This window comes from Falco peregrinus, chromosome 5 (genome assembly GCF_023634155.1).
Source record: "Falco peregrinus isolate bFalPer1 chromosome 5, bFalPer1.pri, whole genome shotgun sequence".
Lineage (NCBI taxonomy): Eukaryota > Metazoa > Chordata > Aves > Falconiformes > Falconidae > Falco > Falco peregrinus.
In genome coordinates, this window is record NC_073725.1 from 78,357,652 (window position 1) to 78,380,369 (window position 22,718).

Genomic DNA, 22,718 nt, shown 5'->3' on the forward strand with positions numbered 1-22,718 from the left:
CCCCACCGCCCCAACACCGCCCCTCACCGCCCCCGGGGACCCGCCACCGCCCGTCACCCCGCAGCACCCCGGCCCCGGGGTCCCACGCTCCCCCACGGCCCCCCACGGCCCCTCACGGCCCCTCACCCGGCTCCCCCGGCGGCCCCGCCCCGCCTCGACGCCGCGCACGTGCCCGCGCTGCCCAGCAGGGCGCACGCGCAGAGGGCGCGGCGGCGGCGGGACGGCCGCACGCATGCGCACGGCGGCCGCGCGCTCCCCCGGCCCCGCCGGAGGCGGCCTGACAGGCGCGGCGGCAGGGAGGGTGGCGGCGAGGGCGGCCCCGGTAAGGCAAGGCCCGGGCTTGCTTCCGCCGGCACCGGGAGCTGGCTGCGGAGCGCGGGGGTGGAATTCGGTGCCGGTCGGTGGGCCCTTGGTGGCGCCCTCCCGGTGAGCGGCCGGGCGGCACCGGGAGGGGGCCTGCCCCGAGCCCGGCCTCCGCGGGCGCCGCGCCGGGGCTCCCTCCCGGTGGCCGCTCCCGGTGCCGAGGCCGGGGGCGGGACGGGACGCGCTCTCCCCCCTCACTGTCTCCGTGGGTTCCGGTGCCGGCTGCGGCGCCGCCGGGAGCTGTCGGTGCCCGGGGGCGCTGGCGCTCTCCCCTCGGTGCTGCGTGGCCCGGGGCGGCTCGGGGGTGGCCCTCGGTGTCGGAGCCGGGGGCGTTCTCCGGCAGGCAGCCGGGGGTGGGGGGGGTGTCTCCCGCCGGGGGCAGCGCCTGGGGAGGGGGCAGAGGCCGGTCGCGCCCACCCTGACTCCCCGTTGCCACCCGCCCTGCTGGCTGGTCCCAGTGAAAGCCGCAGTTCCCGTTCACATGAAGAGCTCCCTCAAGCCAGCACTTGGTCTTCTGCAGCTTCTTCCCTCGATGCTTTAAAATTCCCGTAGTGAAAGTAAAACTTCTGTCACAAGCTTGTTTGCTTGTTGGTCTTTACCTAGGAGCTGCTTTCTGAACACACGCGTGTGTACAGCGCATGCTGAAGCGACAGGTTCCAGTTGGGCTACCGGGACTGCCCAAGTGTTAGCCAGCGGAGCACCGGGCTTGGGGTGCTGCCTCGAAGTTGCCAAAATGTCCCTCGTCGCGGAGAGCGCGGGGCTGGCACAGCCTCCGGTGCTGTCCGAGGGCAGCAGGAGGGATGGCACCTTGCGGGTGCTGCATCGCTGTGGCAAGAAGGGGAGTGGGGGGGTTTGGATTGAGCTGTCTTATCTTAAAACCTTGCATTTTCATGCCTAGTTCCCACAGGAAGCTAGAGCATGTGGAAGCTGTTCTGGTGTACAGGAAACCACAGGAGGATTGCTGGAGCATTCCGGAATACCCAGGGCACAGAAATTACATGGATCACATCTAGGGCTCTGTATTACCAGGAAAGGGAATTCCCTATTGTTAGAATTTCCTTCTTTGTGCAATCACTAGCAGTTAGACCATGTTGCAAAAGACCTCTCTAAGATAGTTACTCTGCAGGAATAGCATTGATTATCTAAGGACTCCAGCAACATTTTATGTTGGCTCTTTGTTGCTTCCAAGCCATACATGATGCTTACGTCCTTTTTAATTTGCAAAATGGCTGTGGGTAGTATTGCGCAACAATTAGCTATTGGGAATCTTTGTACGGAATGTCTTTTCTGTCATTAATATTTGAAAGTTTGCAGGTATTCCTGTGGCTAGAAATTAAATGCAAAGGAAAGCATGCAAAGGAAAGCAGCTTTCTGCTTCTCTTTTTTTTTTTTTTTTTTTTCTGTTAATAATTAAATGTTGCCAAGTAAATGTTTCTAGCAGGCTGTCTGTAGACCTGTCACGTATTTAGGCACCTCTGCTCTTCCCAGCTCTGTCCTTTTATTGTGACCTTTGTTTTCTCCCCTTCGTTGTCTTTGTTGCTTGGTTCTGTTAATTTGAAATCATTTGGACTATAAAGAAAACTGGGGGGGGGAAGCTATTCTTGCACTAAAATTACCCTGTCCTTATATTTAAGGCAGGCAAGCAGGCAAAGTAGACCAGTCCACACTGCACATGTCTCTTGCCATCTCCAACACCAAGGTTATTGCAATCTGATACTACTTACCCTGGCATTTGTTTGGATCGCAAGTACCTTTACTTTGGTGCCAAAGCCGGATAGTGTTAGTGACAAGCAAATTATTGGCAACAGACTCTGAATTTAGGCCTTGCCATTATTCTTCTGCCTCTTTAGAGTACACTCTGCCTTGCCTGTTAGGTTGGAGAGGCCATCAAAACTGCTTGTATTAGGCTGTATTGGGCGCATGCTCCAAAGCGGATAGATTTATGTTAACACTCAAAATAGATAAACTGTTAATGGTCTGAAAGAAAAATAGCTATTTATAGTCCATCTATACATAGCTTTGAATTGTGACTGACAACTAAAGAACTAAAATATCTTTCAAATGTTTGTTTGGGGATACCTTTATTGTCAGGTTTAATTGCAATATTCTGACATGTTTGCATAGGGTGTTTTGGGCGTGTGGGGTGTGACGTCCGGTGGGGTTTGTCTGGAGTAATGCTGGTCTTCAGGCATTTACTTCTTCTGTATTTGACCAAGCAGTCATGCAACCTTTCCGATATAAAAATAGGCAGACCTAATTGCACCATATTAATGATTGACTTGCTTGGAGTCCATGTGCATTGGTGGGAGTATGTGCTGGAGATGTTCAGCTGTGGAATCAACTGCTTTAAATTCTTGGAGATTAGTGTGTGAAAGCGCTCATATCTGTGCTGTGCACACTCTTAGGCTGTACCATATCTTGTTTGTTCTCCTCTTAAGCTTCTAAAGTTAGAGGACAATTACCTGAGTTTTCAGACATGTTGCAAAAGACCATGTAGTGATGATTCCCACCGTCTCAGGAAAGAGACTCAGAAGAAATCTCATAGACTGCCAAAGTCTTTATTAATGAGCATACTTAATTGTGCTTGGGCTTGTATGCAGCTACGTGATGTTAGCAAATAGGTGTAACTTTGGTGTAGGTACACCAACACTGGATTATTTTGTTACATTTTTCAAGGGAAAACAAGGGAGAAATAACTGGTACACAAAGCTGTAATGACTGTATTTTGCAGAAAACTAGAACTAGGTTATTTCAAAATTTGCTAGGCTGACTATCATACATTTGAAAAGAAAAATAATGTTCAGCAGTTAATTCAAACTTTTCTACCTAATAGGACAAGGGCCTGGTATATCAACCCTCAGCAAATTAGCTGACCTAAACCCATACTCCAGTACAAATCTTCAGAATGTATTTTTTTTTCAGAACTGGGGATCTAAATACTGTAAGCTGCAGAGCTGGCATTGTAAAATCCCCTACCTGTGCAGCAAATACCTCTATTAGTCCTAGGAAGAGAAATGCTCTCCAGAGATTGCTGTTGAATGCAGAATTTTGTCCTTCCTGTAGAGAAAAGGGGGGGGGGGGGTGTGTGTGGCGCAGAACACGGCAGTTGAAGTGACAATGAGAATGTTAGCTAAAAGTTTTTATAATAAAGGTGCCACAAGTAAAAATCCTGCTTGTGATTTTAGATACTTGGGTTGTTTATGCTGTAAGCACTTCAATGACGTGGTTAATTAGCTGCTCCTCTCTGTTGTGAGGGTATTTGTCTCCTTGTTCTCTACGATGCAGTTGCAAGTCTGAAGGTTGGAAGCCATGCAGAAGTGCAGGCAGATACCTGGAGGTCAATGGTGCATCTGATGCATGTGGATGTTGCCCAATGCATTGTTTAAAAAACAGCCTGATTTTTACTTTTTTTTTTTTTTTTCCCCACCACCACCAGGCCTAGCAGAAGGGAGTAAGTCATAAGAAGATCCGTACAAGGGTGAGTTCTAAGGTAAGCATTAATAAAAACACTTCAGTCTGGGGACTGGAGGAGTGTTGGGGTTGTTTTGTTTGGGGTTTTTTTTGGTAATAATTTCACTGTATGCAGAAAATGTTTGTTTTATAACCTGGTTCCATGTGAAGGCAAAATTCCTGCTTTATATTTCAATATGCCAGTAAGCCCTGTCCTCTAATTCAGACACTTTGAATCCATTGGCCAGTGCAGTGATGCTTCAAGGAGGCCAGTAGGCATGTCAGGGATGTTAAGTCCCTTTAGGTTTACTCAGAACAAGCACATGGTAAAAAATACCATCAGCAGCAAAGCCTCTTAGACATCCAGTGCTCTGGCCCCTTAACTGTCTCAATGGCCTTCAAATGGGTCTAGTCTTCCCAAAGTTTTTCCGCTCTGGTAAGACTACCAGTATACACTAATAGTAAGATTATAAGCTTGGCATCTGATCCTGTTGTTATAAATGCCCTTTGATTTTAAAAATCATAATCAAAATAATGCAGGTCTAGTTTTGAATTCTACATTGATTAGTTTTTCTTTTGGAAACACTGTTTCTGTACCTTTGCTGCTGCAGAGGAGGTGTTTGTTGCTACTCTTTGACTTTTAATAGAGCATAACTTTGGAAAGACTACAGAAGTAAGCATCAAAATGAAGTAATATATTTTTCAAGTTCCATGAAACGCAACTGTTGGTGTTCTGCCTGAGATTAGGTCCTCCTTTACTTGTAAAGTATATCTGGAACTGGCTTGATGATGATGATGTCTGAACTCTCTCTTGTGTGAGGGATAATCTACCCTTTGTTTCAGGAAGGGGGTAGTCCATTATCAGGGATAACAGATTATTGAAGCTTTTCTTCTGAGCAATCTTGGATGAAAGGGAGAAGGCCTGTAGGGCTTTGCAGAGCTAGAAGAAAATAAATTGTATGTCAAGTGACAGCTTTAACTTTATAAATTTTATATGCTTATCTTACTGTAAATTGGCTTTCTTTTTCTAAGAGAAAACTTCTACATCCTTAGAATTTAGTGCAGCGAATAATGAAATAGCCTGAAACGATAAAACTTTCCTACTCCATTTTTAGCTGTCAGATGAAATTATGGGAGCACAAAATTTACCACGGAATCAAACCAGATCTAGTGACAACCACTGGTGGCATAGAGTGTACCTCCTCATTTGCTCCCTACAGAAGCAAGGAATGCATGCAGCCAGTTTACATAGGCTCACTACGAGAGTAAGAGCTTGTGTGCTTGATTAGACCAGGGCTACCGGTTCATCTGCCCATTTCCTAATTTAGGTATCCCTTAAGCTCTCCAGCACTACCAGATTAAGGCTTTGTATATTCATATATTGCACTGAGAGGTCTTAATATAAACATATCCAGTCAGTTAATTTAACAGAAGAATTACATTGGCATAACTATCCATATTGATACTTGTACTGCTTTGATTAAATTGTCTTTTCGTTTTGTTTTAAAGATGATGTGGGGAATTGAGGCACTGGCCTGTTTTTTTAGCAGACTTTAAATGGCATAGTTCATATTTTGAACCCTTTGCAAGAGAGAATATACAGGGTTCATCCATGTGGACATATTTTTGGTAAATGTGAATATTGTGAAGAAACTGAATTTTAGCAGTAATTTAAAAATTTGCATATCTCTTTGACCATAAATTGTATATATATGTACAATATATGGTATGTATATGTACAATGCAATGTGTTTTGTTTTTGTATGTATTTATATTTAAATGGAAAGTATATTTGTATTAACAAGATACAGGCTTAGACTGTGTTGAGCTAGTGCTGCTTATACATCACTTGAACAGCAAAGCCTTCTCTGTAGCCTGCAGACAGGGCTTCTGATTCTACTTGGCCCAGCCTAGCAGATGTTTTGTTAAATCCCACACAGAAAAGGCCTCTATTTTATGGAACAGAAGGATAAAACCAAAAAGAAAACCAGGTAGAGTATAGATGATGACTTGGAGAGTGCTGAGGTTGTCTGTAGGAAAGTATGTGGGGCTTTGTGAAAAGGTGTGTTAATCTCCATAGAGCAGCTTTCGTTCCCTGAGTGCAATCCTAACGCTGGCAGTCTGAGGCCAGGGCACCCCTGTCAGCTGGGAGCACTGGTCTGTTGTAGTCAGACTGCATTCGTTTTGCAACCTGCACCCACTGCAGTTTGGGTTGCTGAGTGTTCAAATAGCATAGCAGTTGTGGAGGTGCACTGGTGTGTAAAGACTGGCCCCGAGTAGAAACCAAACGCTTCATGGAGAAAACTCCTTGACATGCTGTTGTGGTACTTGGTCACAAAACCTGTTGAAAAGGTATAATCATGTGCTGTTGAAACTGGTCAGACAGTGGAAGGAACAGGCTGAGGAGCTATGTGCTCTTTAACCTCTGAATGGTTTTCTCATACTAATAAACCCATAAACATTGCTGTTGTCTGTGAAATGCGTCTTGGCAAATGTGTCTCTTAGACACCGGAAAAGGTCACACCTAAGATTGTGTCTTCTACTTGCAAAAATCCATCTGTGTTTCCATTCGTGCTGTCAGCTGCTGTTCTGGACCTAGAGAAATTAATATGTGAAAAATAAAAGGTGGTTACATGTGCTTCTGTAGAGAAAGTTTAGCTAGGAGGAGAAGAAATAAATCTGTGTTCAACATATGCAGACATTATGTCTAAGAGAACATTTCAAAACACAGATGTTTAAAGGTATTTTTCTGCCAGTGAATGTTTGTAGTGGAGGTCTAGAGGTGACAGACATCAAAACGACAGAGAGCATTCAATGCAGGAGAGCAGGAAAATTGATTGTTTTATTGCATATAGACTTATTACCATGTTGGAGATTTTCACTGACAGTTACATTGCATCATTGGTTGTACGTAGTAGACTGTAGTTCCAAACAGAGAAAGATATAAACTGAGGTGTTCAGGGAAAGGAAAAAAATAGGAAGACTGAAGATTGCATGTTCAGTGTAAAATTTTTGTCAGAGCCAGAGTTTGCTGTTGAAGGGAGACCTGTTTATAGTTACTTCAGTTTTTAAAACAAAGGGAAGAATAATTGGCAGAATGTGAGGCTTTTATTCCAAATTGTAAAAATGAAAAAAAAATATGAGACGGAAAGCACAGTCTATATAGTAAGAAAATTGTATTGATTTTTCTGCACTACTTTGACAGATGATGGGGTTTTTTAATGGATCATTTTTAATACATCACATATAATAGTTTTGCTGCTTAAATGCAGTTCTCTTTCGGTTTGCAGGGAGGGGGGAAGATGGGAATTCTTCCTTTAATTTTACTAGTTGTTCCTTGGGTTTTTTATGAGGTAGACAGGACAGAAAGCTCCTGATCTTGATGATAACGTTTACCATCCAGTATCCTCTTACAATGCTCTGTTCTTTAGCCTTTTTGACCCTTTGTGGAACATTACTCATTTCTCTTTCATTTTTTTCAACAAAAGTGTTTGGGTTTTTTTCCAGACTTGTACCTTGTTTGTTTTTTGTGACTTTTTGTACCTCCATGGTATCTTAATGATCACTGCAGCTCACAGTATCAGTGGTGATTGAGCATTACAGGTGCTTGTGTCATCCCTGGGCAGGGGTTGAGAAGGAGGGGAGCGGGCTGCTTTCTGTTGAAGTGCTTGCAGATTTAAGGCATACACATTCTCCTAAATATAAGGTACTGTCATTTATCTGGCCAGCAGTGAAGAGCTCATTGTGTGTCTGACCTTTTGACTATGATAAAGAACACAATAGATTAATCACAGATAAATTTAAAGACACTGTTTAAGAAGGCAATAGTACTTTCCTAAGCATGAAAGCATGGGATTCTAGGACAAACTTTCTGTGTCTGTGCTTCATTTCCAGAGGTAACATGCCAAGAGAAATCATCTAGATGCCCAAAATTGTTTGCCCTGTAGTGTACTCTTATGTCAGGTCTTTATCAGGTAATCAGAAAAGTAAGAGGTTTCTAGACTTTGCCCCAAAAGAATATAAAAAAAACCCAAAAAAACCAGCAGGGAGCAGCTAACTAATCCCCTATTGTTATTGGTAAACTAGTATTAGAACATTATCCATAATTGCATTCCTGGAGCCCAGCTTGTGCTGTACACAATGCCTGGGGCAAATCATAGAGAGATCGAACTGCATTTAACCTCGTTAAAGCAATCCATCGAACTCTGTATTCTTCCAAAAAGGATCATCATTCCAGAATGCATCAACATGGTCCAAATTGCTCTTCTAGCAAGATGAGCTGGTTGTGTTCAGCTTGTTCTAGTGCTAAATGGCGTGCTTAATTTTGGCTCCGATGCGTACATCTTCTTCAATGATGTGTGGCATAGGAAGTGATTGAAGCTGTAAATATGACCGAACATGCTTCTGATCAGGATATGTTTGTGTAAAGGAGGGATGGCACTATGGTGTCCAGTCTTGTTTCCAGATCCATGTAGCAGAGATGTCAAGGTATACTGCTGCAAGTCTGAGCTTGGGGAAAACCGCAGGACACACTGAAGTACTGGGGGAGAAAAGAGACACTGCTAATTGTCTTTTATTCTGCAGTTATTACTGTCTTGCTGTGTTGCTTTGTTCTTCTGTCAGATTCTTTGGTGTATGAAGCAAACATCTCAGATGTGATTGAATATTCCTCAGTGGTGGGAAATCACCTACGTGGAGGTTTGAGTTTAATTTTCGTTTCCTGGGATGAGGACTAATAGCTAGCAGTCTTGAGGAAGCAGTTCTCGTTATCTGTTTACGTGCCTTCTGTACAGATTAGTTTAATGAGGTTATGAAAGAGAGCAGATCTGAGTCTTTTTCCTGGCTACATCACTACTCAACAGTATAAACAGCAAATGGCATGCTGCAGGTCTGGGAGTTCAGATTAGTCTTGATTTGTAGAGCAGCAAAAGAAAATACTTGCTTTCTGTCAGCAGGTTATAAAAATGCATGCCAGAATTTTGATTGTTGGTATCTAACTGTATCTGTACAGTACATAGCAAATAGCTGAATCAAAGCTGTTGTAACTGTTCATGGTTAAGATGAAAAAGTGTTATTTTCAACGTTTGAGGTTCTTGTTACAGCTACACTAGATTTGAATTAAGTATCTTAATAAGCTATTAATCTGTGGCAAGAATACCTAACTGGAATAGGGGACAAGGTTTTCTGGATTAATTATAATTTGGTTTTTAAGGAAACTTTCTTGTGTTTATTAAAAGCAATATCAAATCACATAATCTCAGGTTTTAACTAAAGTTTGAATTTATTTTTAAAAAGTTTAGAATGTAAATATTTCGCTGCTGTGAAGTAGTGCATGTACTCTGGATTTGAAAGAAAAAATGGTCCTCTGGGTTAGTTGCACTTCAGATATTACAGTTTGCTAATTCCTGCATTTTGGAAAGCAAAAAAAAACCACTGAAGTTGTGCCTAGCCGTGTTAACTTTAGTAAAATTTTAGCCTTATATTCCCCATAATGAAGGTAAGTCATAATTCAGATCTTCTCTTTTCCTGCTGATGTACTTTTAGATGCTGTAACAGAATTTTTCTTCAGAGGCAGTATGGGAATTTGACTGTCACGCTTGGCTTCACTGCTGTGTATTTTATACAAATTCAGTGCAGTCTTCAGCTGTCTTCTGAAAGTAGCCCAAATGATGGTGGGAAGAACTAAGGGAAGGGAATGGAAAATGTGGCTAGACTAGCAAGCTAAATATTTCCTAAAAATTTAGTCAGTGACTTGGAATTATGCCAGTTCCAGTTACCATGGTTATTGCTTGGGTTTGAATTGTAATGATTACTTGCTTGCTTCATAGTTTAAATTTAACCTTGAAAAATCTTCTGCCTGTTCTGCAGCCATTTTTGGCATAGCTTCAGTATGTATATTTCTAGTTCTCACTTCTGTGCTTTTGGGTTTTTTTCACATTGCATTTAACTAAAGAGCTTTATTATAGACTAATAGATCTAGCAATCTCCAAATTGTGTGGCAGTTAGTAAGAAAAAGCTTTTTCTCCTGATTCTGTTTTGTGTTAACTCCTGTTTTGTAAAAGTCAGTCTGATTAGAAAGGGTGACTGCTTCCCCTTAAGTAAAGGTATACATAACTTTCATGTTTTGTGCTGGTTATGAGTAATGTAACATTTTTGCTAATTTTTACAATCCCCTTATAGTTCTGTTTTAACAGATATTTGAAAGCATTTCAGTTCTGTGCTGTTCAGGTGCTGATCCGTCCTGTTGTCCCCATGTACAGTTAGAGGATACTTACCACAGCATGATGCTAACTTCTCTAAAGTTGCTGTAACAAGAGGGAAAGAGTTTTGTTGCAGGGGGGTGGGAGTGTGTGAATGGGTCTCTCTGCCTGCCTTTAACCATATCTTTATACGAACTTTTCATTCTGAATTTTTTTTTTCTTTTCTGCCAGCGTCTTATCCTTTCCTTCTATGTGAAAGCTAAGTAGTTTAGGTAAAGATAGGACTTTTTGACACAGACACACACTCTTACACAGCCATCCTCCTCTGGTTTTACTCCTTAACTGACAACCCAGCCTTCCGTCCCTCCAAATACAAGCCTGCACTGCCAGCTTTTGCTCCCTTGTGGTAGGAGAGACGGGTAGGAGACAGCCTGACTAGCTGCCCCTTTGTTACTGAATGCAAGGCAGCTTTTGCCTCTTCTTCCCACCATCTCAAAGTTAAACATTGCTCTTTACGTGGTTGCCAGGAGACAACTTGCCTGGAGGGAGGGACTGAGGAAGATGTGGAAAGAGTGGGAGGAGATGAAGGCTGGCTGGAATTTTCCTGAGATTTCTTGGGCTCTTCGCCTTTGGGCAAGTAAATACTCCTCATTTGAGGCCTGCTGGCTTGCAGTAGCTGTTGGCACGCCATCAGGAGATATGCACCGTTACGCTGAAGCACACTAATTCTGTTAGTTTTGCAAGCACAATTAGAGCTGGTCATGCTCTGGCAACCTTGACAATGCCCATTTGCTTTGCTGTCATTTTTTCTTGCAGTATCTAGAGCTTTGAAAAGCTTAAACAGCCAGACCTACTTGCAGACCTATCCCAGCCAAAGTATTTAGAAGACTGTAAGCTCAAATCAAAAATTCTGTCCGTCTGACTTCCATCCTCTAGCTACGGACTCCAGTGTGCTTCCCTGAGGAGCAGCACCTACTTGCCAAATCCATTAGTTTCTGGAATGGGCAGTAACTTCTAGAGGGAAAAATGACTATTTGATACAACCTCTAAATATGCCTGTGTCTCTAAATCATAGAAGATAAGACAGGAAAGAGTATGGAGGAGGAAGCAGAAAGTTTACAGGAAAAAGGACAGCTGAGTATCTCGGAAGTTGTCTCGTATGATAGACATTTTACTTAACCCTCCCTAATATAAATATGAGCAGCTCCCAGGGGATGGTGGCAGAAGAGAGAAGCTGTTGTGTAGTGCAAACTCAAGCAACCACAGGATAGTAATAGTTTCTGTACTGAATTGAACCTGAACAGAATAGTTTTTCTCCATGCTTTGGTCACTGCTAAATAGGATTAAGGTTTCTCTTCTCCACAAGGATTTTATTCTAGGATTTGAATTAAAGATAATGAATTTCCCTATGGTTTCCAGGTGGAGAATAACATTAAAATGTTAACTTCACAGAGCTGATACTGACTCTGTGATGGACTGGTATCCTACCATTACTTTACTGTCTTTGCATATCCTGAAGACATGCTCGCAGCTCACACTGAGAGGCACCGTTTCCAAACATCGTAAGATACCTTGCTTTCAGAGCTGAAGTCAGGACAATGTGTCGCCTCCTTTAATTACAGTCTGAGATTTAGTTTCAGATGTGGAAGATTGCAACAAAAAGAAATGGTGAGGATTTCTGTATTGCTCTTACATTGTACAAAGATGACTCAAAAAGAATCTTCTTAAAAGAAAAAAACCCCACACCAAAACTGAGGTAAGTGTTTGATAGAGAAGAACCATCCAAAAGCCTTTTCTGAAAATCTCCTGTATGTTGGTACCAACCTTTTAAAAGAAGAGTTAAATTTTGGAGTTTCGGCATGTGATTCCAAAATACCCAGATTAATATTTAGTCAGAATGTAAAACTCCGAGTTAAATGTATGGCTGTCTAAACTAATGGTAACTGTATGTTTATGAACTTCTTTCTACTTGAAGCAAAATGTTTGCTTTACTTTCCTGTAGTGCAGTAGGGAGGATGACTTGTCTGTCTTGATGTGTATTGACTTAGGAGTTTCAAATCATTTTAATACACCTGCTGTACAAAAGACCATGCTGATAAATGTCAAGTTGTGTGCATTCTCCAGTCTGTTGACACAGAAATGACTTAAGGGTTCTTTGGAAGTGTTTCAGTAACTGGTTTTGTTGATTTAACCTTGCTACATAATATTTTTAATTGTACAAAACAGTTTTATAGGCCTGTTGCATTTTATAGGGATTATCTGCCTTTGCAGAATGTGCAGCATCAAGGGCCACGTGCTTCCTAGCTTTAATCAGTCTGGCAGAGATGTTCCAGCACTAGGCAAACCTGTTGCCTGCTGTTACAAGTGTATTTTATTCTATCTCCCCTTCTAGTATTGCACTGGCTTGATTAAAGCTGATTCAGGTGTGGCCATTACTGGCTGCAGTCATGCTGTCTGCTGGGACACAGGTGTACTTTAAAGCTAGAATCAACTGGTAGGTCATGTAAACTTGTGGTTTGAGGAACTAGAGGCAGAACCTGATCTTTCAGCTCTGGGTGCTGTTGCAGTGGTGTGTGTCTTCAGCATCTCCCACTGTTGGTGAGAGCAGGCCCTCTGGAGGGGGAATTGGTCATAGAAGTCGTGCACAGCTGGGACCAGAGGTCCAGTGTGGTACTCAAGAGAATTAAGGATCAGTTTCATGAAGCTCTTTCAAGCTGACTTGAGACCATACTGCAGTCAGAAGGGCTGGTTCTGTCCTGCACTCGTCTTTATTCTGGCAGCAATGATGGTCTGGCTGACCATACAGCTGCACCATCTTGTTTATCCTGTAGAAAAGAAAACTTGTACCAGATTAACAAGCTAATCTCAGTGACTGCGTGGCCACGTGAGTGCTAGTATCAGCATGAAGAAATGACTAAGAACACATGGCTGTGGCTAGCAGGAGGTCAGCATCTCTTGTCACTGGCCACGCACTCTTCGAACAGTGTAAGCTGCTCATCAGGCTGCATCTGTGTCGTGTAAGTAACAGTTACTTCCCCAGAGAACTGGGAAGAGAGATTGCAAATTGAACAGACTTTACAATGGCAGTTTTTGAAGTGGGAGTCTTCTGCTCTGTAAGTGAGAAGTTAACATAAAGGTCCGTGCCTCAGCTTGGACCTTCAGCTGGGGAAATTAACTTCCTGTGGAGGTGTCAACCTCTTGGCTGGCCATTGATAAATTACTTCAGTATGAGTTGTTGACAGAATGGAAGTAAAGTTTGGATTAAAAATAAAAAGGCATGTATCTTTAACTTTTTGCTTTAGAAAACAGTTTTGGCATTTCAGGAACAAGTTGAATGTATGTGTGTGTTCCTAAAGAAAATGGATAATTACCTGTTACTCAAACCTATGTGTTTTTTCCTTTTGCAGAAAAAGCTGCAAGTCATTTAATGACTAAGTAAGGTCTCCATTCTCATGATTTATCTGATATGCTTCTCCTGGAGCCATGGATGAATACAACCGCTTTGTGGATTGGGACAAAATGGATGTTGCTGTCCAGAGCCAGGATGCAAAGGAGCTAACCTGCACGGAGTTCCAGGAGCTCAAGCAGCTGGCCCGCCAGGGCTACTGGGCCAAGAATCACTCTCTGAGGGCCAAAGTGTACCACAAACTAATCAGCAATATCCCATGCCGCACAGTGACCCCAGATGCAAATGTGTACCGGGACATTGTTGTGAAGATCATTGGAAAACGTAACAGTAGCTCCCTTCCACTGCCAGAGTTTGTGGATAACAGCCTGGTCCCCACGTACTGTTTGAACGCAGAAGGCATTGGGGCAGTGAGGAAGATTATATTGTGCATTGCTAATCAGTTCCCGGACATATCGTTTTGCCCAGCACTGCCTTCTGTGATAGCTTTGCTCCTCCACTACAGCAAAGATGAGGCAGAGTGCTTCGAACAGGTTTGTCGCATCCTTGCTTGCAATGACCCATCTAAGCGGCTCATTGATCAGACGTTCTTAGCTTTTGAGTCATCCTGCATGACCTTTGGAGACCTGGTTAACAAGTACTGTCAGGCAGCACATAAGTTGATGGTGGCGGTGTCTGAGGATGTGTTGGAGGTATACTCCGACTGGCAGCGCTGGCTCTTCGGAGAACTGCCTATGGTGTACATTGCTCGGGTCTTTGATGTGTTTCTGGTGGAGGGCTACAAAGTTCTCTATCGTGTTGCACTGGCCCTTCTGAAATTTTTTCACAAAGTCAGAGCTGGGCAGCCCATGGAGTCTGACAGCATACAGCAAGACATTCGAGCTTTTGTGAGAGACATTGCCAAGTCAGTGTCTCCAGAGAGGCTTCTGGAAAAAGCCTTTGCTATCCGCCTTTTCTCACGGAAGGAGATCCAGCTTCTGCAGATGGCCAATGAGAAGGCTTTGCAGCAGAAGGGCATCACAGTCAAACAGAAAAGGTAGGGCTCTCGCTAGAGGTTGCCAGAGTGATCTCGTGAGTTTTTGCAGCATGGTGAGCTGTCAGGTAGTCCTGGTTGACTGGTGGGGAAGTTCTACTGGTACATGCTGGTATCTCTGCTGATTTTTTTTCCTCTCTAGAAAAAGTCAGCAGCCCCAAAATTAAGTGTTCCTGGGATTGTAAGGAGAAGTGTAACTGAAATGTTACAAAGCAGTTTCTCATGGCTTACTCAGTGATGAATTTACAATTACTTCTTACAGGTACATATTAATTGCAAGTACGGTATCTCAGAAGTGTCCTTCACAAGCTGTTTTTAAACCAAAAGGCATTTTAGAACAGCTGGAAGAAACACTGATAAATTACTTGGAAGAAAAATACCCAAACAAATATGAAAATTAATTCTTAACTGTGAGATCATTTGTATAAGAAGTCAATTTCATGCTGCCCCGTACTGTGAATTTAGCCGTATCTTTAGTGTAAGTAGGTGAACACTGTCCTAGTTGGGAACATTTTGCTTAACTGGGGAGTTATTTGAACAGAATGAGGAAGAATAAGTCTTATTTGCAGGTTACTTTTGAAATTAGTTTGACTGCAAGCCTCATGAAAGCCAAGAGTATAGTAACCATAGATAGGAGTTGGCCTATTATGTGAGAGGTTCATGTACTATTAGAAATATTTTTTTAAATAAATTTAAGTAATTATTTTGAAAGAACTGTGGAAGAGAAATGTGAGGATACTGATCCAAAAGATGATTGCATAATCACAATTTCTTTTCAGAAATGAGAGGAGGAGAAACCAGCTGTGAAACTAGTAAATTAAATCCTGCTCTAATGTGATAATAAAAGACACAATAAAAAGCTTCGCTGAAAGACTGTATATGTAGAAATATATGTATGTATATAGAAAAGACAGCAATATATTCTAAACAAAATTAGCATCTTGCCAAGTGCAAATGTACGTGCAGGTAAATGCCGGGGTTGCAGATATGTCCTGTTTTCTCCTAAGGCCTTCTGTGACTGCAGAAAACTTCTCCCAGATGTTTTTCAAATCTTGTGTTGAACAGTTTTATCAGCTGTCCTCACCTCTGAAGGGAGGATGACTTCTAGAAGTCTACTGGGGTCAATAAGCGTGGTATTCTAGAGGGACAGTCTTTCATTTTCTCTAAATCTTCAAAAATCAAAAGGTACCAGCCACTGATGTGGTGGCATCTTATGGCCAATTGTTGCTGAGTTAGTTTCAGTAGTTGCAAACAGGTATCATTCCATGGTATTGAAATATATACCTAGCAGATTTCAGCCTATAAAATAATGTAAATGTTAGCAGAACCTCTTTTGTGTGCCTAAATACATGTAAAGTTGCCTCCAGTCTTTTCCAATGGTTTATTTTTAGATCACAGTTTGATTTACAATTAGTTTGCACTTTATTTCGCTCATATCTTGGAAGAAGCTGCTCTGTACAGTCTTAAATATTTCAAGGCCTTTAGCCAGTGGAGTGTCACATCAGGTAGAGTTCAGACCATGGTATCTGGGACTTGCAACCAGAAGTATTAACTCTTCTGATGTGTGCCTTTTTCTTTCTGTACTGAACTTCAGGAGAGTTGTAATGCTCTTTCTCAGAAAGAGTATATTCTTCAGCAACAGAATGACAGCTTTAAGTAAATAATAGGTTTTTTAAAAAAAATTAACAAAAAAACCGAACAATACCAAGTAAAAACCCCAACCAGCCACAGAAACCTCAGAAGCTCCTGGTGTGTTAAATGTGGTAGAGGTATTCTTGCTCAGAACAGTGATTTCTTCAAAGCAAAACACGGTGAATTCGTACCCAAATAATCCCAGTAGTTAGTGCCTCACCAGGCAGAGCTGCTAGTGAAAAAGTGCATACTGAAACTTCTCAGTATCCCCTGGCAAGATACTGCATGAACTTGGTGCGGTTTGGATCCTAGTGTGGGCAGATGGAAGTGCTGGAGAGCTGAGCTTTTCTCCACTGCTCGATAGGATGTGGGCGAGTTCTCTGTCCAGATGTGTTTGGCCTGTGCAAAGAGATGATGAATTATTTTCCAATCGGATAACTACAAATAGGTAGCAAAAAAAGTATTAAAAAAGGAAAGAAATGGGAAATATTTTAACTTTTTTTGTTTGTTTTTCTTGTGCTTGGTGATTTGAATCAAACCTTACTTTGTTTCTCTCCAGGCTCCTTTTATTCACTTTGTTGTGGATGTAGGAAATCACTGATCTCTTCTATCTTTTTTTGTCTTTCTCCTTATACGTTCTCCTTCTGTCAATTCCATACCCACTGCACCCCTCCTGTTTGCAGTGTTGCATCTCCCAAAAGGTAGGCTAAAACACTTGAATCTTTGCACTTTGCTCGTTTCTTCTGTCTTTGGCTTGTTATTTTTTCTGAAGCTGTCATTATTGCTAATGGTGGGGCAGGAGAAGAAGGGCAGCAATTACAGCATCGGATTGCTGTGTAACATCTCCTGAACACACTCTTGCAAAGTTAGTTCAAAGCACCTGCAAGGTTTTAAGATGAGGGATCACAGACCCAGCTGGTCAACGTAGCACTTCCATACAGCGATACAAGCCTGTGTTTTCCAGAATGGAAAAAGAGTAACGTTAGTGGTGGGATAAAAGTCTGTTCTACACCGGAAGACGAAGTGTTATTTTGTTTTAAAAACCTCAAGTAACATGACAATACTGTTGGGTATCGTCCCACATCCAAACCTGGTATATGTTGTTGCAAGAGATGTGAGAGACATACTCAACTTTCTTTCTTCTTTGGAAGCTTTCTGTAGTTATTCAGAAAGATGTTGGACTGAACCCAATTTGGCATGCTCCTAAAAGTGACTTGTGTCTATTCATACTAGATTATATTTATTTTTAAGTAGGAAGGGCTTTTTTTAGAGGCAAGAAGACAAGACTCTTTTTCCTGTGTCGAGGAGGTCAGAGTTACTCAGCCATATAGCATTAATGGTTAATGAAGTCATTCATCAAGTCTTGGCCTGAAAAGCAAATCGTAAAGAACAAAACCGAGTGGATTGTGATACCTGATAAGCGGAGAACTTGGAAAGGAGAAAGACAGCCCTGTGAGTATTAAGTAACACAGATGTGTCTGTTTAATGCCTTTGAGAATCTTGGCCTTGTTGCAGGTGCCCTGAGTTAACTTTAGTAAGTGATGCGCACTAACATTTGTACTAATTTATAAAATCAAAATTGGAATTAATTTCCTTGTGTTTTCATGTCTGAAAGAACACCTTAAGAGACTTACCAAAGCATGTTTCATATCATATCCTGTGTGTTGAGGATTTTACCTCTAGTAAATTAGCAGGCTGTTAATTCCAGCCAGGCAAGTGTTCAGTGTCCATGTATTATTTTACTGTAGTTACAGTGTTCTGAAAGCAGTAGAAAGCTTTTGTTTCTGCTAGGAAGCATGTAGTTTGGGTTTGAGGAAACTTGGGTAAACGCAGGGTATCTGTTGACACTGATCTCAATGCAGGATTAGGTGTCAGCCTTATATACCACATACGGCTTATATTGCCATTTACAACTGAGAAACAATGTATCACTTCTACCATACATTTATGCCCTAACTGAAATTACAATGGATTTTAAACATAATGCAGACCCTGTAAGATTTGACCAAAACCAGAGCAGAGCAGGAAGATGTAATTCAGTGAGTCATACCTTGGAGTGTGGTATTTGCTGTCCTGGAAAACACGTACAGAGCGCATCTGCTCACGGCTGCTGCTGCATGTTCGTCAGCGTTGGCTTTACCTTCAGGAGCTTTGAGGTCTCTCAAGCACATTGTGTCAATGATACAGCTGAAAAAACAACATTCCTATGAATATCGCGAATAAGCCGCTTTGTTAAACATTTAAATAGTGCTACTTTTCTAAATCTAATTTCCTTTGGGATAGTAACAATTGAACATGTCTTTCCAACATCAGCAATCAGTAGAAAGTCGTCATGTCAGTCCCAATAAGCCAGTATGAAGAACTGAGGAAAACGCTAATGCAGGGTGAAATCTTAATGGATTTGTTTGGTTCTAGTGGTAGATTTTAATGCAATGTCAGTCCAAATAAAGCATTCTCTCAAACTGCTGAATTTTTACCGGATAACCCTGAAAGACTGTGGTGAATGCTAAACTTAATTTTCATCAGCCAATATAAACCAAAACACTGAGGCTTTTTCTTAGCCAATTTATGTGCTGTGTGCAGTCATTTAATACTTTGAAAAGCAACCACCCAACTGAAGTAAATTATTTTCAGTGTCATTAGGGAAATACCGTCAAAGATGAGAAAATGCATACAGGTTAGATACTTGTAACTCTAGTTGCAATTTTCTGAAACACGCACACTGGCCAGCCAAAAGCTTGTATTTTTGTTGAGCAGCACAGTTTGGTGTGATGCAGGCCAGGCTGTGTATCCCCACTGGTCTCAACACAGCATCAGGTTTCAGTCTTAAGCACCTGCAGCTGTGATTTAGCACTGGGAAACAGCAGGTCATTTTATTTCAAATCCTTTGGTCAAGCTACGGTCTCGGTTTTACTAACTGAATGATGACATTAGATATGAAATGATTTGTCGTGATACTCAAGGGGCAGGAGTGGCGTGCTTGGAATATTTTTAAATGGCCGATACAATGGTAAATGCTTTGGAGTAAATCAGAAAGATCTGATTTTAAAGGTGATGTTCTGCCTACATGGAAAAGTTGTAGGAAGGCACAGGCACTGAAAGTGATGTGTTGCTATGAATACTGCTGAACGCAGGCTTTAAGTGGGGTCTGAGTAGGAAAGTCCTTAAGTCAGCAGTTCATAGTAGCCAGGAGAAGGAACAGAGGCAAAAGAAAAGGTACACCAAGGCTGAGAGCCTTTTAGGAACGAGTATGTCAGTTTAGTTGCCCAAACAGGTCACGTAGGTGTGAAAAATGTACAGACCAAGCATACAAATAATTGAGGCTTGCTTGTTTGAGGTTTAGTAAGTTTAAAACTGTTTTGGTATTTGCTACTAACTCGGCCTGTTTATCATCATTACTTTTCCTCCAGAAATTCACTGTGATAAGCTAGTTGACTGCACTGAACATTTTTTAATTCCTTGAACGTGAGAAAAATCTGATTTCTGATGAACTGAAACCAAGGCTTTTTCTCAGCTCTGTTCCGTAGTGCCACCACTCTAGCTGCACCAGACAGGACTGGAAGGGCTGAGACCTAAAGTAAGGTTCTGAAGATGTGGGTTCAAGTCTTGGCTCATACTTTGCTTCAGTTGATCTCTCCTGTGCCTTGCTTTGCTGGTTTAAAAGCACAAATAATGTCCTAGTCAGTGGTACTGCAGGTTTTAAAAATCATTAATAATTGCAGCTTGCTTAAATAGGTGTCCATACAAGTTCCTTGCTAGTTAGATAATGCAGGGTAGTAACACAAGTAGTGATTTGGTTCATTTTGCTAGAGGAAGCAGTAATTTATTTTATTTTTCAGTGACCTAAGGAGTCACTTCATTAGAAATGCTGACACTAAGGCAGCTACAGTAAATTTCAGTAAGCATTTCCCAATGTCTCTAAGTCAGCACTGTTCTAAAGTACCATGCAAATGCCACTGACTTCTTGGCACTACAAGCAAGAAAAATAATAAAAAAAATGTGTAGTTTGTGTGTTTTAGGGAGTGAGCTAAGCTATTCAGATACATGCAGATATGCAGTATTAAGGTTCTCTTTATGTTCCATGAAACTAAGAAGAAAGAATTCTGTAAGGGAAAAAAAAAAAAAAAAAAAAAAAAAAAAAAAAAAAACAAAAAAACAACAAAAGAAACCCCACCAGAAATTGGCAGATACTTGCAACTGAACCCTTGCATGCAGAGCAAACTGCCTAAAGCTTCATTTAACTAATGGCTACCCAGTAATTTAGTATCTTACATAAGTTCCTATGTCCCTTCCACCAAGTACTTGGCTGTCACCCTTGCATTTTTAAAGTCTGTAACATTGGCCATGGATGCAATAACACTTGTTTAATCCCCAGGCTCTGAGTTTGTGTGCTTATTTATTCTGAGAAATGAAGGCTGGTTAAGATGATGATGATGATTACCCTCAAGTGTTTCAAAGCCATGAATCCATTCTAATAATTGTGCCAGAGGGCTTTGCTTTCTGGGGTGTCTAGCACTCCTTCATGTTTTCAGGCTCTGTCTGTAACAGTGAACCTAGGAACTTTTTTGGTTCTTAATGAAGTGGAAGTCATTGGTGATGACATGTTTCCAAGAGGTGAAACTTTCTAAAAGCTTCAAATATTTGCCTTGGATTAAAATTGCTTAGCCCGGTAATAACCAATTCCTCTAAAATTTCTGAGGGGTTTATGAATTCTCTAATTCCATGGTACAGGCGGGACCTCAGAGGGAGAAAAAGTACTACCTCTTCCTTTCAGACCCTGGCTGTTTCTTTAGCTATTCTGTTCTCTGTGCTTAAATACTAGCACCAGTGAGGCTGTCTCAGACGGTGAATACGATTTGATCTATTTAAGCTCGCAGTCATCCTAGCTGGCTTCACTGTTGTGTCCTCTGTATATAAAGGCCACAGCTGCCATACAGAGGAATTGCTCCAGGTATTTCAGTAAGGCCAGATCACTGCCTCTTGAGGATTACACTAAACTGCAGTAGTTTACTGTATTCGCTAAATCATGGCCTTCTAATCCCATGGGCTGGAGCTTTGAACAATGGCATATGCACTAGGGTCTTCTAGCGTTCAGCTGTCTTTGCATGTTACTGTCCAGTAATCCAAAGCTTGGGTTTTTTTGTTAAATTATTATTTCTCAGTGTTTTGTATTGTATTTCTCAGGCAGAATGTGCACTTGGCAGTTCATGCTGAGAACTTCAAGTCTGAAATTGTCAGTGTGAAAGAGATGCGAGATATCTGGTCATGGATCCCAGAGCGATTTGCACTTTGCCAGCCCCTCCTGCTTTTCACCACCTTGGAACATGGCTGTAGTCTGAGCAGGTAAGGAACACCTTCCCAAAAATGAGCAGCTGGTGAACTGTTTGCTGGATTGACAAAAACACCATGCTAGTCCGAACTTGATCAGAAGAATATTATTAGCAATGGTTTGCAAATGTGACAAATTCGTATTGGCTACAGCATTTGACCAGGATACTTCATATGCCAGAGCATGGCAAGCCCTTCTAAACTGTCCAAGACCAGATGGAAAAGTCAAACTTGCATCATTTCACAGAATGTGCTAGTTTGAGACTGTTTCGTTCCCCGCTGGATACGAATGCTTAACTCGGTGGCTGCTGTGCAGACTCTCTTGGGTAGGTAACCACATCCAAACTGATCCAAAGAATAAGGGAACTGGAAACTGGAGATTCCTCTACCTATGACACTGTGTTAGTTTTAAAGTGAAGTAAACTGGATAGGAGTTCTCCTTGCACATGACACAGAAGACTATAATTGTATAGCTCCTAATAATGACTTTGACATCAGCAGTTGAGGTGCTGTGGTGGGGAGAGGTCTGCTGTCCCAGCCCCATTTGCCATGAGGAAAAGCAAAAGCAAGCAAAGAGAATGTGTCATAATTATTTTCTGGTGAAACCAAAAGCTCTTCAGACACAGCCATCAGTCCTTGTTCGTGATTGAAAGTGCTGTAAAATACCACTTTTGTGATAGGTAGTCTTGTAGTTGCTCTGCAGAGGCATAAACTGTATGGAGAACTGAGAAGAACTGCTGGATAATTTTGATGACACTCAATTCTGTTATTTACGAAGACCATAGAAAACATATACAGGAATATGCTTAGTCTTCAGATGTCTCTTTTGCCATGCAAAAAGGATGGTTGGACGAAGGGATGGTGCCTGAGTTAAGGAGGAAGAGAACTGCAGTCGGTGGTAGTTGAGTGCTCATTTTTGTGTACTTTGCACTTCAGGTTCTATTCTCACAGTGAGGGACATGAACCAACTCTTCTCCTCATCAAGACCACAACAAAAGAGGTGAGTGAGGTGAAAGGCAACTGATTAAATTAGGTTTTAGGCAGTTATGTAATGCTGTATGGCGACACATATTTATTATAACTGCTTATAATAAAATGAAGAAGCAAGGGACCTGAAATTGCTTGGGGTTTTGTTTCTGTTTTTTAACAACGCATGCTTTAAATGGTTCCGTTTGTTGATTGTGGGACTGTGCATTCTTGGGTAAATCTTGTAAACTAGGTCTTGGTCAGCAGTTCTTTCTCTTGTAAGTAATGTGGGATGATGGACTAGAGTATCTCATTAAGCTCTTGGACAGACTCTTTTAAT

At 41.9% G+C, this 22,718-nt stretch overlaps 1 protein-coding gene across 4 annotated transcripts in view; it reads left to right on the forward strand.

Moving 5' to 3' along the window:
• Positions 1-218: 218 nt before the first annotated feature.
• The window catches only part of TBC1D24 (TBC1 domain family member 24), a 30,351-nt gene continuing 7,851 nt past the window's right edge, over positions 219-22,718 (forward strand). Inside the window, exons 1-7 of one of the 4 annotated variants that reach the window (XM_055804664.1) lie at positions 219-322; positions 3,800-3,853; positions 11,648-11,769; positions 13,421-14,455; positions 16,768-16,785; positions 21,269-21,427; positions 22,349-22,412. In XM_055804664.1, the coding sequence (XP_055660639.1) occupies positions 13,497-14,455; positions 16,768-16,785; positions 21,269-21,427; positions 22,349-22,412 (1,200 nt within the window). In that variant the 5' untranslated portion in view covers positions 219-322; positions 3,800-3,853; positions 11,648-11,769; positions 13,421-13,496. The remainder of the gene's footprint in view (positions 323-3,799; positions 3,854-11,647; positions 11,770-13,420; positions 14,456-16,767; positions 16,786-21,268; positions 21,428-22,348; positions 22,413-22,718) is intronic. The other 3 variants (XM_055804663.1, XM_055804667.1, XM_055804666.1) reach the window with 3 other exon arrangements.